The 17,594-nt window shown below is 45.6% G+C and overlaps 2 protein-coding genes across 4 annotated transcripts; one reads left to right on the top strand and one right to left on the bottom strand.

The window, feature by feature from the left end:
* The first annotated feature begins 676 nt into the window (after window positions 1–676).
* Window positions 677–8,699, top strand: ctso (cathepsin O). Of its 3 annotated transcripts, XM_079352174.1 has the most exons (9): window positions 677–984; window positions 1,493–1,598; window positions 1,822–1,973; window positions 4,354–4,521; window positions 4,928–5,049; window positions 6,039–6,202; window positions 7,819–7,911; window positions 8,185–8,224; window positions 8,284–8,699. In XM_079352174.1, exons 1-8 carry the CDS (start codon window positions 778–780, stop codon window positions 8,217–8,219), a joined length of 1,047 nt encoding a protein of 348 aa, XP_079208300.1. In that variant the 5' UTR covers window positions 677–777; the 3' UTR covers window positions 8,220–8,224; window positions 8,284–8,699. The 3 variants fall into 3 exon arrangements, with proteins under 3 accessions (XP_079208300.1, XP_079208301.1, XP_079208299.1); XM_079352175.1 differs by having other exon boundaries at window positions 1,849–1,973; window positions 8,185–8,699; XM_079352173.1 differs by having other exon boundaries at window positions 8,185–8,699.
* A 555-nt stretch (window positions 8,700–9,254) lies between these two features.
* tdo2a (tryptophan 2,3-dioxygenase a) lies at window positions 9,255–13,659 on the bottom strand. Its single transcript, XM_079352172.1, has 12 exons — window positions 13,509–13,659; window positions 13,305–13,407; window positions 13,127–13,217; window positions 12,783–12,853; window positions 12,108–12,235; window positions 11,822–12,008; window positions 11,624–11,731; window positions 11,408–11,519; window positions 11,189–11,246; window positions 10,673–10,752; window positions 9,640–9,730; window positions 9,255–9,414 (listed from the first exon to the last, which is right to left on the bottom strand). The coding sequence occupies exons 1-12, from the start codon at window positions 13,541–13,543 to the stop codon at window positions 9,261–9,263; spliced, it is 1,218 nt and encodes a 405-aa protein (XP_079208298.1). The 5' UTR covers window positions 13,544–13,659; the 3' UTR covers window positions 9,255–9,260.
* Window positions 13,660–17,594: the final 3,935 nt, after the last annotated feature.

Here is a 17,594-nt window from a genome sequence, read left to right as displayed (position 1 = left end):
GCGGTGATGTTACTGTACAATGAAAGTGTGTGTGTGTGTGTGTGTGTGTGTGCAGACCCACACACACATCAATTCCAACATCAATCACAATGTTCATACTTAAAGAAACCTGGCACACAGGTTGTCTTTATTCAAACCTGATGTTTATCACTCATCTCTTTATTCTCCATATTGTACTTACACACATCACTGTTTATAGATTTATTTCCCATTTTAAGTCAGATCATTGTCAGCTTATATATTTAATCTGATTTGATTATATATTATAGATTGTGCATAGCTTCCCTTATTTTTCATTGCTCTTAATCTTTTCATCTATTCATATGTTGCTTTTTTTATATTAATAAACCAGTTTTCTTTTATTCTTCCTTTTCATCTTCATTTTTATTATGTCAAAAAAAAGACAAACAAAGAATTACGCAATAATAGTTAATAATAAATCAATATTATATATACTCAATCATCACGCCTACATACAGATATTATTTAATTATTTATGTAAAATATTGGTGAATATTTTTTGCCCAAATTTCTTCTTCTTGTTTTTGATTATCAGAAATACTTTATAAACCCCAAAACAAAACATAATAGGCTGTCATTATTATTTATAAGTATTTTATTTAAATTGAGTTTTTTATTTTACTTTCTGTTTCAAAGGAAGCGCCTCTCGGTCGATAATGCGCATGCGCAGTACATCAGCCCTCAACTTCTCCTCCACCGTCACATTTCCAAATTAAAAAAGTTTTTTTTATTTATTTAACGGCGTTTCTGGGTCAAATGACGGGCTGCCACCGGAAGTCAGGAGTCCTAGTGACCGTGTTCACACTCGTCTTTTCTTCGTGCTGTCAAAATGTGAGCACGGAGGAGACTCTGAGCCGGAAGTTGAACGACTCTGCAGTGGATTTCCACTTCTTCAGAGAGCGCTTTAACCGCACGTATGACGTCAGCAGTGACGAGTTTCACCGTCGGTACCTTTACTATCAGGTGAGAGAGTTTAAAACACTGTGACACTTTTTACTGTCAGCTCACGCTTCAACACAAGTCTGAAAACAACCTGGCTGTGACGTCACTACCATATTACGCCTCGGGTAACGCCCACTAATGTAGATGAAGGACTTAACGTGTGACCTGTGTGCAAATCAGGTGTTAAATAGATACAGGAAGTAAAATCTGATTTAAGACTTTTCATAAATAAGGAAACAACCAGGAGAGACTTCATGATTTATTTAACATGTAGAAAAGGATAAATGTGCAACGATGTGGCGAGTAGACTCAAACACACACACACACACACACACACACACACACACACACTGGGAGTATGGGTATGGCTGGTTTTGGAGGCTGTTTGTTGATCCCTTGTCTTAAGGAGTCAGAAACAACAGACGTTATAATGAAAAGAATTCAGCTGTGTCTTTTATTTGACCTCACACTCGAATCACTCTTCATTTCCCCTTCACTTAAATTTGACCTCATCTTGGTTTTACTGCAGAACTCGACAGAGCGACATGCACACTTCAACGCTTTTTCCTCCACACCTCCTTCAGCTCGCTACGGGATCAACAAGTTCTCCGACCTATCACAGAAGGAATTCAGAGGTAAGTGAACTATCTGTATAGTAGCATGCTCTGTGTCTTTATTTAATGAATCCACACTACAGATTATCAAGTGCTCATCGTGCGTTCTGACTGTCTGCAGAATAAATACGAGGAGAAACTGTGTTCAGATGTTTACAATCTCACCCTGAAAAGTGGAGGAGTTTTTCTGGAGTTTTGTGCGAGTGTGAAAGCACAGCTCGTTCACTGAGATGTGTGTGTCCAGGAATGACTTTGAATGTGTTTGGTACAGATCTGTACCTGGGGGCCAGTGCTGACAGAGCGCCTCGCTTCTCTGGGCTGAAGACACAGGGGCTCCCGGCCAAATTTGACTGGAGGGATAAAGCAGTGGTGGCACCAGTCCCGGACCAGCAAGCAGTAAGGGTTCAACAGATAAATGCTGTATAGGCAGAAACATACGGTGGGTGGATATCAGACAGACAAGGTGTTTATAAGGACAGATAAAAGAGGAAGAGAAATGGTTCCAGTCTTTGCTTCTGTCATGAATATCATTTATTTCAAGATCCAAGTTTACGGATGAAGGAGTGTTCTCCTCTGAGAAGAAATTCATTTTATCTCCACACACAAAATAAAACGTGTAAATAAAAAAAAAAAAAAAAAAAAATATATATATATATGTTCATGCTCCCTCTTTTAAAACAAATCTATGAGCATTCATTTACAAACCTCCCCCACTGACACATCATTATTCCTGCTTATCCGTTCTTGGACTCTGGAGGCTTCATGTTTTTGAATCTCACACGATGAATGTCACGGCATCGTGAATGGACGTGCACATTTCAAGAACACGTACACAGTGAACCTGAACAAACGTGTTCCTTCTTCAAATGGACTGAAATGCCCTCTAGACTCAAACTCCCTCATTGTTATTGTGCACGTTAAAGCTCACATCTCCTCCTCCACTGCAGTCTAAATCAGTGTCCTCGCTCCTCTTCATCATGTGTGTGAAGTGTGTTGTTGTAAATCCACTCTGATCCTGTATTTGATCATGTCTATAAACCCCTCTATTTCAGCCCTGCTCAGAACAGGCTGTTTCTGTGTCTGTAGCTTTAAATATGTAAATGAGCTGTGTCTGACCACGCCCCCTCTCTGGAAGGGCTCGGGTGTACTCGCTGCTTTCTGGCTCCATGTCCTATTGTTTACGGTGAGAAGGCAGACTCAGAGGGCAGAACAAACACCTAGCTGTGGGAGTGTCACCCACCTGGGGGAGGGGCTACTGCCCTTTGTGATGTCATGAAGGGAACATCTCTCATATTTTCTGAAAAGTGGAGCAGGCAGAAGACGGAGAGGATGGACTTTTCTCATCATTGGGGGGTTTGTAGACAGACATGTTAGAGGAAGATGGTGAGGTGAATTTTTAAAGTCTCTAATCAGAGCGTAGTGGGACTTAACTGTCCATGACAATATAAAGCTATGTTAACATGTGACTCTTGTTAAGAGAGAGAGCTGGAGGACACGACAGGGACAGAGGTTCAGTGAGAGCGAAGTGAGGTTTATCTCTTTAGTCAGTTAGCTGCCGGGGTTGATGTTCTCCCTGAGGGAGAAAAATCGTCCGTACAGTTTAAAGCCAACACAAGAACATGTATTTTCCTCCCTTTAAGTCAGGTGAGCTCACCCCTCCAAGGAGAGTCTGTGTGTGTGTGTGTGTGTGTGTGTGTGTGTGTGTGTGTGTGTGTGTGTGTGTGTGTGTGTGTGTGTGTGTGTGTGTGTGTGTGTGTGTGTGTGTGTGTGTGTGTGTGTGTGTGTGTGGACCGGTCAGGGCTGAGCCTCCTCTACAGATAGACTAAAATATAAATGTGCACTAAGACACACTTCTCATCACTTCTTATTGATCCAGTGTTCCCTGCTCTTAATTCCACTTCATGACTCAGGTGCACCTCATCTGTAAAAGCAGAAAGCAGATGGTCCTGAGGTTTTGTAAACTCAGCGCGTACTTATTTCCAGTCCGAGCAGTAATGAGTGATTTGGGTTGCGGTATTGATTTTTAAGCTCGGGAACCATATCGAGCAACTCAATATTGAATTTTTACACAGAGCGCTTAGGTTTTCATCACGTTTATGGGAATTCATGGCGAGGAGGTGAAGCGAGCACAGCCTGAGAGAAGGCCTGTGAAAACACTGAAGAGGAAAGATGCACTCTGCTACGTAATGAAAACGCTGTCTGTTCATTAAGCATCTAAATCAGATCTTATCTGTTGTGATCCTACGCAGCGCTGCGTCATGCAAAAAAAACACAGGAGAAGAGAAACATGATCCTGAAGACACGTCACATACCTGTTTCTGCCAGCAGGTGGCAGCAGAAAACAATCAGTCACACTCACACAGCAGCTCATGGAAAATATAATAGGGTGAAATCAGCATTACATTTATATAGCAAGAGACAAATAATCGAACCGCCCCTCCCACACACACACACACACACACACACACACACACACACATGCATGCACACGCAACATGAACGAACACAACAAACGCACAAAACTGAGATTTTTGGTGCAAACGAGGAGCGATTAAGAGTCTGCATGCAGCTTCAGTCAGTTAAAGTGAAACGTAGACATTTACCTTTTTAAAAGCCACTTCCTGAGTCCTCCATCTTTGAGCTGAAGACGACATAAAGAGGACTGAAGTCCCAGCGGGAGCTGAAGGAACGTGTCTGCATGTTGAGTCGGCTTGATTCCTGTCACACGTCTAATCTTGTCTTTCTGTCTTTTTCTGACTTCATTTTAACTTTGCAGTGTGGGAGTTGTTGGGCGTTTAGTGCGGTTGGTGCCACGCAGTCCGTCCACGCCATCGCCGGCTCTCCATTGGCTCAACTCAGCGTGCAGCAGGTTGTGGACTGCTCCGTCCGTAACAGAGGCTGCAGCGGCGGCTCCCCGGTGCGGGCTCTGGATTGGTTGAAGCAGGTTTGTTGTTGTCGTGACGTACAGTAATTTCACGTTGTTTGGTGCCCGTGGCGTTTGCTGCCAAAGTGGCGTGCAGTGAGGGGAACGACGGGATACACCTCAACACCCGGTGCTTTACATTCCCATGCACAGAATGAGTCAGACGTGCTTTTAAAGGGAGGTTATTATGGTCCGTGTCGGGCCTCAGTCACCGAGGTCGTGGTCAGCTCAAGGCTTGGTCTAAAGGCGACTGGACTCAGGGGGAGATTTGGATCCTTCTAGATCTTTAAACAAGTCCTGTTGCCTTCAGCTGGAGCTTTGAGAGTGAGGTGAGATATGAGGAAAGAGCATGTGTTTGTGTTTGCAGGCTGCTTGGATCTTTAGTATTCTGGTGACACACTCTCTGAGATAAAGTGTTCTTTTGCAGACCGGAGTGAAACTGGTGCCTCGGACTGAATACCCCTACAAGGCCAGGACCGGGATCTGCCATTTCTTCTCCCAGTCACACAGCGGCGTCGCTGTGAAAAACTTTACTGCTCATGACTTCAGGTACAAAAAACCCAACACAATCAAGGCTATCAAGTATTATATTTGTTTTAGACAAAGTACTCGAGGGGGGGGGGGGGTCTGTGCAGGGACAGAGCGCAGTGTTGACTCAGTCAACATGGACTGCTCAGTAGCACAGAGGTTCTTTACTCTGAGTAAAGTCAGTCTGCATATTGGACAGTCGATGGTTTTCAGGATGTTTAATAACAGAGAGATTGATGGGGGGTCAAAGGTCAGATTTGAACCCGGGTCACCTCTGTACACAGGGCTTACACACTAACCACTAGGCCACCAACGCCCCTGATTGAAATAAACAGTTGTGAACCTTATTCAGATTGTCTCCTCTCCTCCCCTCTTGCAGCGGTCGTCGCTTCTTATTTTGTAAAATAATGAATTGAAGGCGTTTTAAAGGACTCAGCGACGTGTTAGTCATGTGACCACTGAAACATCTCTTTATCTTAACAATGCACTTAGAGGTCAGAGGTCTGGATCCAGGGTGAGGACGTGGGCTTGGCGGGGGTCACCTCGTGGTGAAGGATCTTGTAAGCCGCGGCTTTATTGCTGCAGCACAAAAGGACAAACAGAGTCATAAAGTTATAACATGCCAAGACGTCTGTGTGCGTCGCACGTGAGGATTTAACACGGCCTGATTCAATAAGGTCTGGGCACAGACGCGCTCCACGGGCCATATGTCAGGAGCGTGGAACAGGAGGGCGCCACAGCGAGCCCCCAGTGGGAATCATCTGCTGGAGGGGCAGCACGAGCGTGCAGATGGCAGCTTCATACAGGGGAAGGAAGAGGACGAGGGGAAGACAAGAATCAGGGATGAGGGAGGGGGGGGACACTGGTTTGAAAATGATACGCTGGTTGGTTGAATAAAAAGTGAGAGAGAGTGGAGAGAGGGTGAAATAAATAAAAAATACATGTGTTCAACAGCTACATGAAGAGTGTGCAGACGGTGTGGTCACAGGGTCTCTCTCTCTCTCTCTCAGTGACCAAGAAGAGGCCATGATGGGTCAGCTGGTGGAGAGCGGTCCCTTGGCTGCTATCGTGGACGCTGTCAGCTGGCAGGATTACCTGGGTGGAATCATTCAGCACCACTGCTCCAGCAAATGGTCCAACCATGCTGTCCTTGTTGTTGGATACAACACTGATGGTACCTGCTGTCACTAACAGTGAGAGGGAGAGTCTGTCTTACCCTTCCAGGGAGAGGAGATTTCTCAATTAATAGATACAGGAAGAAAGATGATTCATTCTCAGTGAAAGAGCCAATCAGAGAGCTGCTCTCCTCCTGTGTGATCATGAAGGAAACCTGCTGTGTTGAAGCTTCTCTGACAACAATGCAGCAGCCAGTATGTCCTCCTTCTAACTTTAGATTCTGCTCCTGAATGCTCTGGATCTGATTGGACCAGAGAAGGTAGGTGGGGCTTTGAAGGCCGTTTTGGACGCCCCTGGGTTTGCCAGATATGAGAGCAGTTATCAGGTGAACAGGTGTTGCAGCGATGGAAGCGGGCAGTGGAACTGCTTCAGATAGAAGTGATTGTACCCGAGCTAAAAAGCCTCTGCATGTTTCTAATAAGCTCCAGCAGCAGAAAGCTGCTCAAACTAGGATCAATGTTGGAGATGAAACATGGAGAGAGGTTAGAACGCAGAAAGCTTTACAGAGCCATGCAGAGCTGGCTAAACACTGAAGCTACAGTGTCCACCACATGCAGAGCTGGCTAAACACTGAAGCTACAGTGTCCACCACATGCAGAGCTGGCTAAACACTGAAGCTACAGTGTCCACCACATACAGAGCTGGCTAAACACTGAAGCTACAGTGTCCACCACATACAGAGCTGGCTAAACACTGAAGCTACAGTGTCCACCACATGCAGAGCTGGCTAAACACTGAAGCTACAGTGTCCACCACATGCAGAGCTGGCTAAACACTGAAGCTACAGTGTCCATCACATGCAGAGCTGGCTAAACACTGAAGCTACAGTGTCTCTACATGCAGAGCTGGCTAAACACTGAAGCTACAGTGTCCACCACATGCAGAGCTGGCTAAACACTGAAGCTACATTGTCCACCACATGCAGAGCTGGCTAAACACTGAAGCTACAGTGTCCACCACATGCAGAGCTGGCTAAACACTGAAGCTACAGTGTCCACCACATGCAGAGCTGGCTAAACACTGAAGCTGAAAAGAAAACATTTGAATAGAGATTTTAGAAATCCTGAAAAATAAACCAGAGATCAGATATGAAAATATTTAAAATGAATAAAATAAAATGTTAACAGTTAACGTTAATCAGTGGCTGTGGATCAGCGGCAGAGTACTTCCCGTCCGCTCACAGACGAAACCTTCACTTCAGAGAACATGTTAAATCATGGTCACGTCCATTAGGAACATAAACAGTTCTAGTTCTGTTTGTCCACTTTGGTACACGCTGATCAGAGCGTGCTGTGTGCACTCGTTATGCAACTGAACCCGACCGCCAAGTCGTTGTTTGATCTGAGCGCCGACCTTTCTGCCCATTTCTCGACCTCGCTGACAAACGTCGGGAGTTTCATTCTGTCTTGTGTTCTGTGGTTATTACACAAGGGAGCCAGGGATTATATAAGCCTTTAAACAGGTTGTGTGTGCTGTACTCGCACACACACACACACACACACACACACACACAGACACACACACACACAGACACACACACACACACACACACACACACACACACACACACACACACACACTTGTCAATAATTAAGTGTGTGTTGTCTGTTTCAGGAGATATTCCGTACTGGATCGTGCAGAACTCCTGGGGAGCCTCATGGGGCGATCAGGGTTATGTTTATATAAGAATCGGAGGTAATGTTTGCGGTGAGTGTGATCCATGGTTACTGTGACTCTCAGTTTATATCAGCCCCAAGAGTGTGTGTGTGTGTGTGTGTGTGTGTGTGTGTGTGTGTGTGTGTGTGTGTGTGTGTGTGTGTGTGTGTGTGTGTGTGTGTGTGTGTGTGTGTGTGTGTGTGTGTGTGTGTGTGTGTGTGTGTGTGTGTGTGTGTGTGTGTGTGTGTGTGTGTGTGTGTGTGTGTGTGTGTCGATCACCGTGCCCATGGGGAATAATATGACTTCCTTGCTTTCTCTTCCCAGGTATCGCAGATTCTGTGGCAGCCGTCATTCTTTGATGAGACTGTGTGTGTGTGTGTGTGTGTGTGTGTGTGTGTGTTCAGTTCTGCCATCATGTTTTGTGTGTGTGTGTGTGTGTGTTCAGTTCTGCCATCATGTTTTGTGTGTGTGTGTGTGTGTGTGTGTGTGTGTGTGTGTTCAGTTCTGCCATCATGTTTTGTGTGTGTGTGTGTGTGTGTGTGTTCAGTTCTGCCATCGTGTTTTGTGTGTGTGTGTGTGTGTGTGTGTGTGTGTGTGTGTGTGTGTGTGTGTGTGTGTGTGTGTGTGTGTGTTTGTGTTCAGTTCTGCCATCATGTTTTGTGTGTGTGTGTGTTCAGTTCTGCCATCATGTTTTGTGTGTGTGTGTGTGTGTGTGTGTGTGTGTGTTTACTGCTGCCAACATTTCAGTCACTGGTTTGCCGTTGTCTCTTTAAATAGTTTTTTATTGAAATGTCACCTCGTTACATCACTTAAAGAAAATAAATCACTTCACATGCTGATGAATGTCGGATGTTTCATGAACGATCGACACGCACTCAAAACACACTCAAAACACACACACTGAAATACACACACACACTGTACAAAATGCCTCTTATTAAATAGAGAAAGCTGTCAGAGCTGGTTCATATACAGATCACTGCATATACACACCATCACAACACATGACTATACAACACTGCATTTTACACTACATTATAAACATTATGTACACTTTGTAAAGTTCACATTTATCCTGTGCAAATTCTTTGATTGTACGTGTCGAGATTCTTTATACAGAGCTTTATCTCTCTCGCCTGTCATGGCTTCCTCTCTGACAGCCGCCCTATAACGCCGACATGAAAGAGGATCTTAATTCTCCTCCATCCGTCACGTGTCATGACGCTCCTAAACGCTCCCTTCATGTCGCACTCTGACTGCTCGTCATTCTTACAGCTCACTGAAAACAACCGCTAAAATATCTACTCTAGTTTGCCTTCCACGGCTGTATCCGAGCCATGATCTTTATTTGTGCCTGAAAGAAAGGAAGCCCGGACAGTAAACAGAGACCCCCCCCCCTCCTAGTCGGAGTCTTCACTGCTGCAGTAGGAGCTGTCGCAGCACTCAGCCATGTAGAGGAACGTGTGGACGTTGGGGTTCAGCTTGGGCACCCAGTGGCGAGGAATCAGGAAGGTCGCCAGGTTGAACAGGTCTACGAAGACTTTGTACCGGTCACTACAGAGGAAGGGGGGAGGGGGAGGGGGGGGGGAATCATTTATTACATATTCAACTTGTGTGCTCCTATGATTTAAACTGGAGAATGAAGACTGGCTCCACATGCTTGTGGATGTCAACCAGGAAGTGAGGTTCATTTAGATAAGCGTTCAGACGCAGTGTGGCGTCTGCATCAAGTGTTGAAGATAGTTCAGTATTTGATGAGCTGCTTCAAGTGTGACATACCTGACAGTCGATCTCAGGTAGTGGTAGCCGGACGAGCCGCCGGTGCCGGCTTTGCTGCCGATCATTCGGTGCACCATGCACACGTGATTATCTGCAGCAGGGAGACGATTCAATTACAACTTTATTTATTTAGACAAAGAAAAAACATTTGTCATGTGAGCGATGTTTCAGGTCTGCATGTTTGTTGTTTAAAGGCAGGGTTGGTCATTTTTCTAAAACTAGCATGTTTTGGAAAGTAGCATTCTCTCAGTGCTCCATCTGCAATCTCTAAAGCCACGCCCCCTCAATTACATCACAAGCACTGTTTCTGCAGCAGGTGAGCTCAGCTCGTCTCTTCATCGTGTAGAAACGACGTCGTCTCATGTCTCACTCAGCGGTCAGTCAACTCTCAGTATAAACTCCGTCATCAGTGACGAGCTTTGAGTGTGAGCAGGGAGACAGGGAGGCTGTGATTGGTTCATCAGAGAGCAGGGAGACAGGGAGGCTGTGATTGGTTCATCAGAGAGCAGGGAGACAGGGAGGCTGTGATTGGTTCATCAGGGAGCAGGGAGACAGGGAGGCTGTGATTGGTTCATCAGAGAGCAGGGAGACAGGGAGGCTGTGATTGGTTCATCAGAGAGCAGGGAGACAGGGAGGCTGTGATTGGCTCATCAGAGAACAGGGAGGCCTGTGATTGGTTCATCAGATTGGTACCTCGTGGCAGACATTGGTTGAAGTTTTTACAGACTTACAAACTGATACAGATGATGGATTTACTTTGTTCCTTTTTCAGAGAACCTGAGTTATTAATGTCTGTCAGGACCTAAAGACAGTTTAGAAATTGAAAAAAGTGGATCTGGAGGAAATGAGCGACCCTGCCTTTAAAACAGCGGTGTGTTAAAGTGTTTTCATTGGTTTAAAGGTGGATCAGCAGCTCTTGAGCTCCTCAGCTAACATTTCGCTCCTTTAAGTGAAATCAGCTTCCTTCTCTCTAACCCTTCGTCTGTTCACGCCTGTTTCCTGTTTACTGGTGAGCCTGTGCAGTAGCACTTACATCTCCATTTTGTCATGAGGGTGTCGATGTCCATGAGGGATGTGAGCAGCTGGAAAGGAACCTGAAACCTCGGCTCTTCCCTGAAAAGATCAAAAAGAGAGACAAGCACGTTTTTAATTAACCTCCTTCTGAAAATGTGTTCGTGTCCTCTCTAACAGGAGCTACGATCACCTCTCCACCAGTCGCAGCTTGTTGAAATCAATTATCACCTCCAGTGACATTCACATGAGCATGCTGCACAACTTTAATAAGCCTCTATTGATTCCTTTCCTCCCCACACCTTCATGACAGCTGACTAAAACTCAGATAAAGTGCTGCTGTTTTACACGCAGACTTCGGGCTTTTAAACGTGAAAATGATATAAATGCATTTCTCTATAACGAGATGCTCCGCCCCCTGCTGGTGCAGTGACGCCAGCAGCTGATTGTGTAAAGGTGTCGAGGCAAACATCATCCTGCGTCAGCAGAGCTCTGCTGGAGAATCACAGGCCAAGAAGGAAAGTTTCAAACCACGTACCTGTAGAAGTAGATCATCAGAGCGCCTTGGAGAGCCTTGTACGACAGCCGCCTCTCACCTTATAGCAAAAGGAAACATCATATTTTAATGTCTTCATGTAGCCTCAAAGTCATGTGAAGGCTTCATTCAATGTCGAGTCTAGACCACCTCTCGTCAAACACGGCACGACGACTGGAGATAAGAAGTCAGATTTTTTTGAACTTGAAGCACGTTGCTCACCTTTGCTAACGAGATGGTCGTGGCGTTTCTCGTCGAAGAGAGAAGTGAACACCTCTCTCTGTTTGATCAGCTCAGCCATCAGTTCCTCCTTCTCCTCAGAATCTGCCGTTTTCTGTTTTTTTTTTTTAAAGAAGAAAATTCTCAAATCTGTCAATCATCTGTGCAATCTCCAGGGAGCAGAGAAAGTTTGCTCTGGGAGCTAAAGTCATCTCTCACCTCGATTTTCTCTTTCTCCTGATTCAACCCATCAAATATATTGATTTCCAGCCGTTCCCAGAAATTGAATCCATCCACCTCCAAGCCTGGAGTTCTCTCCAGCCACTCCTGAGAGCAACAAGCAGACTTTAAGTATGGAAGGCCTTAGGATACACAAACTGTGTCTCTGCACAGGCGTCGAGTGTTGATTGGACGAACCTCAACAAGTTTTAAGAGTGGCGGCTCCTTCTCCGTGGCGAGCAGCATCTCGCTGTCATGACCCTTAAAGTTGTCCCTGTAATGGCGTCTGTTGTAGGGAACCCTCTGGTTGTCCGGGACCCCGATTTTGTTCTCCAAGAGCCGAAACTGAAGGCTTTGAAATCCAGAGGCCGGAGCAAGGTACTCCCTACACACACACACACACACACACACACACACACACACATTTAGGGCTACAACCAAACACAGAGTACCAAACGACAGCGGAGCGCGGTTCTGTTCTTACCTGAAGTCGAAGAAGTCCAAAGCGGTCATCGTTTCCAGAACAGCGAACTGGTCCACGAGCAGTCTGAAGATCATGACGATCCTGTTGATGCGAGTGTTCACTTTGAGCATGTTGCGTTCATCTCGGACCTGAAGGGGCAGCAGGAGAGACAGGAAACATATTAGCGAGGACAGAGCGGGAGGGGGGTCGGATTCGAACCTACGGTCGATTCGACGACACAACGTAAACACTCGGCTAGCGGCGCTCCCTACTCTGGCTGTGGAGCACGTTTGTAGCTAGATGCTAGCACAGCAGACACTGAGCCAGATGTGAGGGGAGACAGAGTGACCTCGGTTGTCATAGCGACGGCCGACCCTATCAGTACAGCCGTGACCGCCATCAAGTCTCAGCAGACAATCCACCTGGACTGAGACCTGATATATTCCGGGTTATAGATTCTTCTTTTTGTCACGTTTGCCTCCACCAATGAAAATGCAAAGTCTTTATCTGACAGGTCACTCAGAGTGGATTTCTGACTCACGTCTACATTTAGATCATGTTGTGATTTGGAGCTCTTAGGTGTGTCGCTCATTAGCATGCTAATAAGCAGCGAGTTCATGTTGAATGTTGATGTGTTACATTGATGTTTTCATGCTAATTAAACAGGAAGTAGAGTTTGGCGTCACAGAGACTTACGTGTCCGCTGATGAAGATCTCTCGCACCGAGTCCAGCTCGAACAGAATCTGTTTGAACCACAGCTCGTAGGCTGCAGGAAAAACAAAACATTCAGATTTTTAAAATCAGTAAAAGTTTATTTCTACACAAAAATATACAACGTTAATGTTCAGCGTCACAAATGAAAAACAAAACTAGTCTGCTAAAACTAACATCGTTTGGAGACGGAGAGCTTTCCAGCATTAAACCATCCAAAGTCATTTTATTTCATTATTATTTACAGCTGAGAGGAAAGACAGCAAAAAGACTTAAGGTGGGAAAACGTCAAAGAAAGCAGAGAACCACGGTCAGGTGAGAGTCTCACCTTGATGGGTGACGATGAAGAGGTGCTCGTCGTGGATCTTGTTTCCCTTCACTTCACTTTGCAGCACCTGAGCTGTGACGATTTTGTCCAGCTGGGAAAAAACAAAGAAATCAAACACATGACTCGGAAACAAACTGTGGAAGATCCGTGATTCAAAGAGTGGCACTCGTTTTCCTACCTGCAGGTAATCTCCGTAGATGATTCCTCCTTTGCTGGCCTTGTTAACTCCGACCTGAGAGGCATCTTCTTCGTCTGATTTGGGAGGCTTGCTTTTGAATAACCTGCAGGGTGGAGAGAGAGAAGCCTCCTCTGTTACTCTGTTTTCACATCATCACCGTTCAAAAAAAGTGTTTTAGTATTTCAGGAATAAAACAAATCGTACAAATGCCTCTTCTCAAAGTACGGACATCCACTCATGACTGAAGCAGCAGAGATGTTTCCTTCTTCGTGGTCTCACACTTTCTAAAATTGCCTTCATCGCAATCCATCTTTTTAAAGATTCCCCTCCGCCAATCACAGCCACAATACAGCCACCATCCGGCCCACCTCTGTTTGCCCCCTCAGAGCTGTTTGCCTTGAACCGGGACCACCTCGTGGACTTTGGAAGACCAGAGAAGACATCACATCACAAGACCCTTTTGGAATAACAGACGTGAAACAACAACAACAAAGGCGTTAAGATTTGTGAATGAACGCTCACCTGGGCTGCAGGTGAGGAGGGGGACCTTTGTCCTGGATCATATAGTCTGCCTGTTTCTGTCATGGTCACATGGTATCTTCAGTGTTTACCTTCACTGCTGTTTACATGTGTGTGTACCGCCACACGGTTATATAAGAGTCTGACAGCGAGGAGCCCACTGTTAATGTTTCTCTGACTTTAACATGGCGCTCTGACATCACAGGCGAGATGACCCCGCCGCCTTTTTATGAGGAAGGTTCATTATTTATTAAGGTGGGAAAAATCATCCATCCATTATCTATACCACTTTTACATTTAGGTGTCACGGGGGGGGGTTGGGGGGGGGCGATCCCAGCTGTCATTGGGCGAAATGGGAGGTGTGTGAGAAATCAATGTCGCTGAAATAAAAGATAAGCTTGTTGTTTTGAATTATTGGATTTGGATTGGACAGCTGAAGAAAGACAGGAAATGTTTGGCAGAAAGGGTGAAGGGGGGGGGGGTCGGATTCAAACCCTCCACTGCTGCGATGAGGTCTATAGCCTCCATACATAGAGCGTACAATTTAACTACTAGGCTCCAAAGTTTAGGTTTATTATATTTGTTGGGGGGCGGGGCTTCACTCAGAGAAGGAGTCCTGTTGGTCAGACCCGTCTGGAGAAGCCTCCACACATGATGTGCGACCGCTAGGCCATCAGCGCCACCAAAGTTTAGAAAAAAATAAGTGAAGCTGATTGATTGATTTTTTATAATTGTCCTACTCAGAGAACGTAAGAGAGACAGGAAGCGTTGGGAGGAGAGCGAAGGGTCAGAGGTCAGATTTGAACCCACAGCTGCTGCGACGAGGACTACAGCCTCTCTGCACGAGGTGCATGATGTAACCACTAGGCCACCCGGCGCCCGTAAAGCTTGAAGCACACGAGAGAGACTTGAGCAGCTCTGCAGTCATTAAAACATCAACACATGTTTGAGTCTTTCTGAGTTGATCACAAACATCGCCCCCGCTCTGGGTCAGTGACCCGTCTCTAAATATTTGCGATGTGGTTAATATTTGATTTGGTCTCAGGGTCATTCAGAGAGTTCTGACTGTACATGTGTTCGTAAAGAAAGAACACTGGCCGTGTGATGTTTTTAAGTCCAAACACACAGCGACCCGTTTAGAGACCACAAACCCCAGACTGCTCTGAACCATCAGCTGATCGATTGTAAACATTTGTCTGTTTTCATTCTCATTTGGCGAGGTCGCATTAAAAGCAATCACCGCCCCGCCACCTCAACCCAGTTTCATCAGTCTGAGACCCACAATCCACGCTCGCCAAATCTCCCCTACATCATTAGCACCCTGGTTCTTTTACCCACTGTCTTTGTAGACTTCTCCGGCGTGTCCCAGCAGCCTGTGCATCTGTCCTCAGAAGATCAGAGGGATGATAACAAGCAGCTATTTCTGAACTGGGACATGATACACTGTAAGGCTGCAGAGTGAGGAAGAGGAGCGAAGGCTTCTTTGTTCTCGTTGGCGTGTAGCCGGGATGAAGAGGATGCTGGAGAGGAGAGAGTGCAGAGACACTCGGTGTGTCTCGATGTGGGACGCCTGAGACCAGGCCTCCAATCTCATTCTCTGAAACATTGACAGAGTCGTCCGTCTCCCTGACGGGACGCACGTGTCATTACACAACATCTCCAAGGTCTGAGTCAGTCACTCATTCCAGGAAAGTCAGGTTATGGCTTGTAAACGTTGTGTTAAACTCCCCGTGAAAGTTACCCCCCCCCCCACCCCCCGTATTAGCCCCTTGTCCTTCAACTCTGCCCGCCGAGTGTCAACGGCCTCTTCATCAGTTTTCATGACTTTTTCAAACGGTCACTTTAAACCTCCTGAAACGCGCTGCAGTGAATCCTGATGTACGAGCTTCAGAGGTTGACTATGTTTCAATCAGTGTGTTTGTTGTTGAGACAGCAGAGGGGGGAGGGGGGGGGGGGGGCTGCCTGCTGCAGGAACAGCTGTTTATTGTTTATTTACCAAAACAAGGTTCGTCGGTCAACATGTCCCAGGAAAGACCTCCGAGGTGCAGGATGCAGCAGCCTCTACCATCAGTGTGTGAATGTGTATGAATGGATGAGTTCATACTGATGGACTCTGCAGCAGCCTCTACCATCAGTGTGTGAATGTGTGTGAATGGATGAGTTAATACTGATGGACTCTGCAGCAGCCTCTACCATCAGTGTGTGAATGTGTGTGAATGGATGAGTTCATACTGATGGACTCTTTACTCTGCAGCAGCCTCTACCATCAGTGTGTGAATGTGTATGAATGGATGAGTTCATACTGATGGACTCTGCAGCAGCCTCTACCATCAGTGTGTGAATGTGTATGAATGGATGAGTTCATACTGATGGACTCTTTACTCTGCAGCAGCCTCTACCATCAGTGTGTGAATGTGTATGAATGGATGAGTTCATACTGATGGACTCTTCACTCTGCAGCAGCCTCTACCATCAGTGTGTGAATGTGTATGAATGGATGAGTTCATACTGATGGACTCTGCAGCAGCCTCTACCATCAGTGTGTGAATGTGTATGAATGGATGAGTTCATACTGATGGACTCTTTACTCTGCAGCAGCCTCTACCATCAGTGTGTGAATGTGTATGAATGGATGAGTTCATACTGATGGACTCTGCAGCAGCCTCTACCATCAGTGTGTGAATGTGTATGAATGGATGAGTTAATACTGATGGACTCTTTACTCTGCAGCAGCCTCTACCATCAGTGTGTGAATGTGTATGAATGGATGAGTTCATACTGATGGACTCTGCAGCAGCCTCTACCATCAGTGTGTGAGTGTGTTGATGTGACCTGTGGAGAAAAAGAGCTTCGAGTCATCAGAAGATGAGAAAAGAATTACAAAAGCTTTGTTTATTTATGCGTGTGCGTCGTTGTTGTTGTCCTGATCCTCCTTCCTGCTGCTGCCTCTGCCACAGCACAGGTTCTGGTCCCATTCAGCCCATAAAGTTCTTTTTCAAACATGTTTTCTTGTCCTGAATCTTTGTTACGTTACACGTGTGGAAACATCTGAGGTTAAAACTGTATCATCTTTCAGGAAATAAACCTGATATAATATCAGAAGCTTGGTACACACACACACACACACACACACACACACACACACTCTCTCTCACACACACACACACACACACACACAGTGCAGCAGGTTAGCATAGAGGGGATCTTTTTTTTTTTTTCAGATTTTGTCGACTGTTAAATATTCTTTGAGGGTACATTTACAAATGTTCCCATCTTTTCATGTGCTCTGCTTTTGTTTGAAACTAATCAAAGGCCTATCTTTTATGGAAGCCCTTTCAAAATAAAAGCACAGAATTTCAAAGACTGGAGTAAATAAAGCCCAGACTGTCGGTGGAAGTTTGAGGGGTAACTGTGAGTCAGCGTGAGTTACGACACACATCAAATGTTTGTTTATGTTTTTGTTTACTTCTTTTAAGAGCAGAAACTTTTTATTTTCAGCTTTAAAAAACACAATTCATCAAATGTTTTGTAAAGGATCATTACCACATTTTTCTCTGGAATCCAGAAAACAAAGAAAACCTTTTTGGACCTTTTTGAACTCTGTACTTCAAACATCACAGTTTCAGTAAATGTTTGTGTTATTGACACTGTGAAGAGTTTGAACAAAGCATGACAAGGTTTTGAGTGCAGCTGGTTTTTTTGAAGGTTTATTTGGGGAGAGGAAGTAGGGACGGGCATGCGGGATTCAAACCTGCATCGCCTGCTTTTCCT

Source organism: Symphodus melops, assembly GCF_947650265.1.
Source record: "Symphodus melops genome assembly, chromosome: 9".
Classification (NCBI taxonomy): domain Eukaryota; kingdom Metazoa; phylum Chordata; class Actinopteri; order Labriformes; family Labridae; genus Symphodus; species Symphodus melops.
This window is presented reverse-complemented; position numbering and strand designations above follow the sequence as displayed.